At 62.7% G+C, this 7165-nt stretch overlaps 1 protein-coding gene across 1 annotated transcript; it reads left to right on the top strand.

Moving 5' to 3' along the window:
- Window positions 1–3364: 3364 nt before the first annotated feature.
- Window positions 3365–6441, top strand: IRX3 (iroquois homeobox 3). The gene is made up of 4 exons (XM_027092133.1): window positions 3365–4056; window positions 4225–5344; window positions 5511–5577; window positions 6022–6441. The coding sequence occupies exons 1-4, from the start codon at window positions 3790–3792 to the stop codon at window positions 6074–6076; spliced, it is 1509 nt and encodes a 502-aa protein (XP_026947934.1). The 5' UTR covers window positions 3365–3789; the 3' UTR covers window positions 6077–6441.
- Window positions 6442–7165: the final 724 nt, after the last annotated feature.

Below are 7165 nucleotides of genomic sequence, written 5' to 3'. Positions count from 1 at the left end.
TTACCAGCTTGAGTGCAAAATTATTACATCTTGTAATTGGATGGTGAGATTTATATACAGATCGGCCCGGTTTCTGTAAGATTGTAATTACAAGCTTCGTTGGTTAGCTACTTATCAGAACTTTGCAGGAAAACAAAACAAATGACTGAGGAAAACGAGCATTTCATTAACCTGTAACCCGAGCGCGGGGGGAGAGAGCGGTGGGAGCGTGCGCCAAGGCGTCTGCAGGAAGCCGAGGGATCGCGGGTCCTCACTGCAGCCCGGGGACTTCGGGCCTGGGAGGGAAGGACAGAAGATGGGCCTCGGCGGGTAAACTTAGGGCTACAGCGGCGCCCCCCGATGGGGACGCGTGGACACCGTGGGTCTGGGCAAGGAGGGGGCAGAAAGGGGGCCTGGTGGCTCGCGGCTCGTGTACAGTACGCAGCGCAGCCCCTGAGCCAGATGGGCCGCCGGCCCTGGGCACACGTCGGGCCGCGGCTCCAAGTGCAAGACCGGGCAGCGCTGCTGTGAGCGCTAAGCGATTGATATGGACGCCCCCTTGCATTCCCCACACTCTGGGCCGCGTTGAGAAAGCGTCTACAGCAAGCCTCCGAAGCGCTTTGTGCTCTGGGAACACTGGAAGAAAGCGAGATGATGGAGAAGGGTTTGCGCGCGGCGCGTTTTTGCGCGCATGCCTTTCCCAAATCAACTTCCCGTGCACCTGCTTTTCCTCCCTGTGCGAGTGTGTCACTTTGACCCCATCTCGTGGATTAAAAATCCCTGGAAAAGGCTCGGCTGTCCTTGGACCCGTGAGTTCAGTTCGGAGCCGGGCTCCACCAGCCTGGTGGAGTTGGGGAGCCAGCGCCACGTCGGGGCTCGGCTGCCTAGGACTCTGCGTCACGACGTGGGGCGCGGATCGCCCGGGCCATGGCAGGGCTGATCTTATCTGGAGACTAGGGTAGCGGAGAGACCGATTCTGCTCGAGACCTGGGGCGCTTGGAGGTATCTAAATAATAGAGGTTCTTGGGTCCTTATCTGGGTTAGAGGTTCACCTTCCGGGCCACGGGTGCCCCGGCCCGGCTAAGTCATTGAGAACAGCCTCGCCCCTTCCCTGGCCTCTTTCCCGCCTCCCGCAGCCCGACACAGCCAGGTCGATAGCTGGTTAAGGCGGACAGAAGCATCATCTCCGGGGCTCATTGTTCTCTCTTTTCCTTCTGGAAGAGCTGAGTTAAATAGCGGCCCAGCGCAGCCCCAGTTTCCCCGCCTCAGAATCTCGCTCTTGTCTCCTCGCGGGTCTGGCGCCACTACTCTGTGCAAACTCTAGGTTTCCAGGGACGTCGAGGCTCCGGGTCTGACACTTAGGAAACGCTGCAGGCAATAAGGTTACTCTCAATTGTGTAACCCTGAGATTTTTCGCGAGAAGGTGAGCCCAGGATTCCCTGCGCCACTTCGCTGAGAGGTTTAACTGAAAACGAAATCAGGCGCCGGGAAAACATTGCAAAGCCAGAGCTTCCCCTGATATCTCCTCTCCTGGGGGGACTCCAGTTAAGGCCAACACCCGGCACCAAGCATACGCAGGCGAGGAGGAGATTAGGAAAGCAGTCTGACCCAATTTGAGAAGGCCGCCCCTTAGTTTCCCCAATCGAACCCCAAACCGAGCTGCCCTCAAACTTTCCCTTGCGTTCTCCCCAATTTTCTCGGCCTTCACACCTACTGGAGCCGCCAACCCGTGCGAAATCTGGTAGAAAGAGGCGGGAAGTGGGGTGGGGTCAAAACTGGGTGCCCGCGGGACTCCCCACTGGGGTTCCCTGTTGTTGCTGAGACCAGAGAGAGCCGGGGCCAAGATTCTACCATCCCTCCACTCTGGTGGAATTCGGATTCGATTCCTCTATCAATCAGCCCGCGGCGGCCAGTTTCCGCCTCCGAGCCGGGACTGGCAACTCCAAGGCAGTTACCGCCCCGGGTGCTGTCCCCGGAGCGCTCCTGCTGCAGGCCTGGCCTGTGCGTAGGTCGCCGCAGCGGCCTAAAGCGTTTAGCCCGAAGCCGCCGCAATACCGGGAATTTCAATCCTGCTCTAGGCTGCACGCCCTAATCCGTGAAGGTGGGCGCCCGGCTACTGGGATTTCAGGTTTGGTTTAGGAAATATCCCACTATAAAACTAAAAGTCTTGCCTCCCATCCGCACCCGAGCGGGAGGGAGTATACCTGCCAAAAGAAAACAGGTTGGCGCAGAGACCCGGCAGCAGGACAAGGGGTAGTGAAACGAAGAATCTCTACGGACCGAAAATTCCAATATACAAACTTCTCCAAGCGCTCCCCGAAAGTTCCTGGAGCCTCCGCCACCCGGCTCCCTGCTCCTCCCCCATCCCACGCCAGCTTAGGGCACGGGCAGCCTCCACTTTCCTGACGTCGCTCCCCAGGATTCCCGGGGCGTCCACCCTTCGGCACCACCCCTACCCCCGCCATTTCTAAGACGGGATTCTGCACCCTGAAACCCGTGCGGCGTTAACGTGGTTAACTGCAGGATTTGGTCCTCTTGAGCCGGGGGCTGCTTCGCCTCCCTGGGCATAGAGACGGTCCTTGAAGACTCCCTTAGAACGCACCCCCGATCCCTCGCGCACTCTTCAAGCTCCCTCCCTACGCCTGAGAGTGGCCAGGAGTCCAGAGGTGCGAGCTGGAAAACGGACCCGGGCAGAGTAAAGCCCCAGCGCCTGGTCCAAGGTCTGGTCCCGACCCAGGCCCCGCGCGCCGGGGCGGGGGGAGAGGTACCGAGAGGCGGGAAGCGGGAGGGGCGAGCTGACCCCGTACTAACCCCGGTCCCGGCGCCTCTCGCCCCCCCTCCTCCCGCCGCGGGCCAGAGGGGGCGGGAAGGGACTGGCAGAGCCCGGGCTCCCGCCCCCGCCCCGCCCCTCCCCGCCCTGCGCGCAGTATCCGCGGGGGTGGGCGGCCTCGCCTGCAGGGCGCCCAGGCGATTGGTGACTCGCGAAGGAGACGCAAGGAAAAGTCGAATAAGAGGGCGCGACGTCAGACCCGAGATTTGGGGAAGGGCGAGGGAGGGGGGTGAGGGTGGGGACGGACACACAGACACAGATACGGACACGCACCCCCCGCACGACACCCCAAGTGTCCACAACTTTAGGCCGCCTTAGCCCGGGGCGCAGAGGCCGGGGATGGGGGTGCGGGGAGTGTAGTGTGAGTAGAGAGAAATAGGTTTTAAAAAGAAAAGAAAGAGTGAAGGGAACAGAGAGGGGAGAGAAAGGAGTAGTGAGAGAGGGAAAGAGAAGAGAAAGACGAGAGTTTCATAGCATCCAGGAAAGTGAAAGAGCCCGAAGGAGCGGAAGCGATCCTGGGGGTTGGTGGTGGGGGGGGAGAGGAGCGCAGAAAGGGGAGGGGAGAGGAAGGGCGAGGAGGGGGAGTGAAAACTAGAGGAGGGCGAGGGAAGCGAGGCGCGACACAGCTCGGGGAGAGGAGGGCAGTGAGGAGCGAGGCGCGGGCAGAGGCAGCTCCGGCTGCCGAGAGGAGGGAGCGCGGCGCAGAGAGGAGGGGCTTGCGGGCCCGTAGAAATGTCAATCAGAGCCCGGAGCCCCGGGAATCTCCGCCAATCTGTTCGGACCTGACCTGGCTCCTTGCCTCCGCCGCCGCCGCCGCCGCGGAGCAGATCAATAGGCAAACGCCGAGCGCAGCGCAGCGCGGGAGGCAGCGCGGCCCCAGCCCGGCCCAGCCCCCGATGCGCGCCGCAGCCCGCGGGCGGCGCTGAGCTGGGCGGCCCCAGGGGCCGGGCCCCCTCTCCGTCCGTGCCCCGCGGGCCACCATGTCCTTCCCCCAGCTCGGATACCAGTACATCCGCCCGCTCTACCCACCCGAGCGCCCGGGGGCCGCCGCCGGCGGTGGCAGCGCTGGGGCACGGGGCGGCCCGGGAGCCGGAGCCTCAGAGCTGGCTGCCTCGGGGTCCCTGTCCAACGTACTCTCGTCCGTGTACGGGGCGCCCTACGCCGCGGCGGCAGCGGCAGCCGCAGCCGCCCAAGGCTACGGCGCCTTCCTGCCCTACGCGGCCGAGCTGCCCATCTTCCCGCAGCTGGTAAGTGGCCGGGGAGCCGCAGCGGGGAGGTTGGAGCTGGGGCGCTGTACGAGGTGTACGCGCGGGAGTAGACTAGAGGGGCCTGGGCCGGGAGGGTGGAGGCGGCGATGGCCAGCGCTCATCCACGCTCCCTTCGCGCGTGTCCCTTCCTTCTCCCTGTGCGTACAGGGCACGCAGTATGAGCTGAAGGACAGCCCGGGGGTGCAGCATCCGGCCGCGGCCACCGCGTTTCCTCACCCGCACCCCGCCTTCTACCCATACGGCCAGTACCAGTTCGGGGACCCGTCCCGTCCCAAGAACGCCACCCGGGAGAGCACTAGCACGCTGAAGGCCTGGCTGAACGAGCACCGCAAGAACCCCTACCCCACCAAGGGCGAGAAGATCATGCTGGCCATCATCACCAAGATGACCCTCACCCAGGTGTCCACCTGGTTCGCCAACGCGCGCCGGCGCCTCAAGAAGGAGAACAAGATGACTTGGGCGCCCCGCAGCCGCACGGACGAGGAGGGCAACGCTTACGGGAGCGAGCGAGAGGAGGAAGACGAGGAGGAGGATGAAGAAGACAGCAAACGCGAACTGGAGCTGGAGGAGGAGGAACTCGGGGGGGAGGAGGAGGACACCGGGGGCGAGGGCCTGGCTGACGACGAGGAGGACGAGGAGATCGATTTGGAGAACTTAGACGGCGCGGCCGCGGGGCCCGAGCTGGCCCTGCCTGGCGCGGCGCACAGGGACGGCGACCTCGGCCTGGAACCCACCTCAGACTCCAAGAATAGCGACTCCGACGACAGTTCCGAGGGCTTGGAGGAGCGTCCACTGCCTGTCCTGAGTCTGGCCCCAGTGCCACCGCCGGTGGCCGCGACTCCGCCATCACCGCCCTCGCCCTCAGCAGGCCTGGACCCCTGCGCTCCCGCACCAGCGCCCGCCTCGGCCCTGCAAAAACCCAAGATCTGGTCCCTGGCCGAGACCGCCACAAGCCCGGACAACCCGCGCCGCTCGCCTCCGGGCGCGGGGGGTTCTCCCCCCGGGGCAGCCGTCGCGCCCCCAGCCCTGCAGCTCTCTCCGGCCGCCGCCGCCGCGGCTCAGAGACTCGTCTCGGCGCCGCTGGGCAAGTTCTCCGCTTGGACCAACCGGCCGTTCCCAGGCCCGCCGCCCGGCCCACGCCCGCACCCGCACCCGCTCTCCCTGCTGGGCTCGGCCCCTCCACACCTGCTGGGACTTCCCGGAGCCGCGGGCCACCCGGCCGCCGCCGCCGCCTTCGCTCGACCGGCGGAGCCCGAGGGCGGAACAGGTGACTGCGGAGCCCAGGATGCGGAGGGAGGGGGCGAGTTTGGGGGTCGCGCCCGGGCAGGTCCCGGGGGGCGCAGGGCGCTTACCACTCCGCTCCCGCCTCCCGCGGTCCTGGGCGCCAGAATGGAGCGATCTAAAGCCCTTCCTTTTTCTCCCGCTTCCCGTAGATCGTTGTAGTGCCTTGGAAGTGGAGAAAAAGTTACTCAAGACAGCTTTCCAGCCCGTGCCCAGGCGGTAAGAGACCCCGAGCTGGGGTGGGGTGTTGGGACTGGCAGTCGGGGGCAGGGAAGAATGCGGAGGAAACTCGGGCTTCTGCCCCCGGGGGAACGCAGCTAGGACGAGCTTCTAAAAGGGGACGAAACATACTCCTCCGTCGTCGCCACGGGCCCAGAGATGGCTCGAGAGTCCCAGTGCAGACACCCGGGCGGGGCCCAGTGGACCTCGGAGCGGGCGGTGGCTCCGTGAAGCTCCACCACCTTCCAGCAGCGCACCTCGGGTCTTGACGCCTCCCGCCCAACCTTATAGTTAAACCAAAAGACCAGCACCTACAGCTGGACCTCATTGCACATTGAGACGTCTCCCTTCCCCCGGCCTCAGCCCCGGGTTGGGTCTCCCAATGCTAGGCAGCGTCGGTGCCCCTAACTCACTTCCTTTGCTACCACTGCCTCTCTCTTGCAGGCCCCAGAACCACCTGGACGCCGCTCTGGTCTTATCGGCTCTCTCCTCATCCTAGTTCTTTTTAAAAACAAAATTTTTTTAAATCGTTGTAATAATTGTAAAAACCAAATCGCTCTGTATAGTTATGACTTGTAAGCATGTCCGTGTATGAATACCTAAAAAGAAAAAGAAACAAAAAAAGAAAAAGAAATAAAACAAATCTCCCCCCGGTCCTCCCCCGGTGGTTTCTGTACCCCACATTAGCTGAGTTCGTGAGGTTTGTTTGTTCGGTTGATTTGGGGGGGGGTGGAGTTTCAGTGAGAATAAGCGTGTTTGACTTTTTTTGTATATACAGAAAAATGTACATATGTGTGAACCAAATTGTACAAGAAAGTATCTATTTTTGGCTAAATAAATGAGCTGTTGCCACTTTGACTATAACCTGCCTGTCTGCCCCCGGAGGGATCTGTTTGGTGCTTTTCGTTTTTTGTTGTTTTACACCCTCATCCCCCCATGTTTGAAGAGTCGCCCGAATCAGCGGAAGAGAAGCAAGGCGAGTCAGGGCCCTGTAGTCGGAGGACGGCGGAGGAGAAGCTGGAGTGGCCGGGCTGGGGGCGCCGCTGGAGAAGAGAAGGTTGGAGAAGTACCTGGGGCGCCCGAGAGAAAGGGCAGAGGAGACAGGTGGGAAAGGGGGCAAGATTGCCTACAACGAGCTGGGAAACGGGGCCCAACTCCCCGGTCCACTGGAGCAACCGCGGGGCCTTGGGGCCTTCTCTGATGACGCAGCAGAAAGGCTCGGAGAAGGATCTGGACGCCTCCCTCCCCCATTCTTCTATAGGCACAATCGAGGCTTTCTCAGTCTTACATAAGGGGCTGTGCAAGCTCCGCTTCGGGCCCCCTTCCAACCACATTGATCCCCAGACTCCTTATATAGATGCAGGGATGTGGGGTGGCAGTGAGTTGGGGGGGTATGCAGGAGCGGGGAATCCAGGGGTGCACATCCTTTCCCCTTGGTGACTTTGCCCAGCCCACATTTGCCCGCTGGGGCTCCGGGCGGCATGTGCGTCTTGGCATCCCAGTGGGTTTTGCCGAAGTGCCCTGAAAGGGCAGCTTTCTGAGGTCCCGGCGCCGGGGGTTCGGGCAGTTGCACCGGCCCAGCCGGGAT

This window comes from Aethalodelphis obliquidens, unplaced genomic scaffold, assembly GCF_003676395.1.
Source record: "Aethalodelphis obliquidens isolate GAN/ISIS:26980383/991018 unplaced genomic scaffold, ASM367639v1 scaffold75, whole genome shotgun sequence".
Classification (NCBI taxonomy): domain Eukaryota; kingdom Metazoa; phylum Chordata; class Mammalia; order Artiodactyla; family Delphinidae; genus Aethalodelphis; species Aethalodelphis obliquidens.
This window is presented reverse-complemented; position numbering and strand designations above follow the sequence as displayed.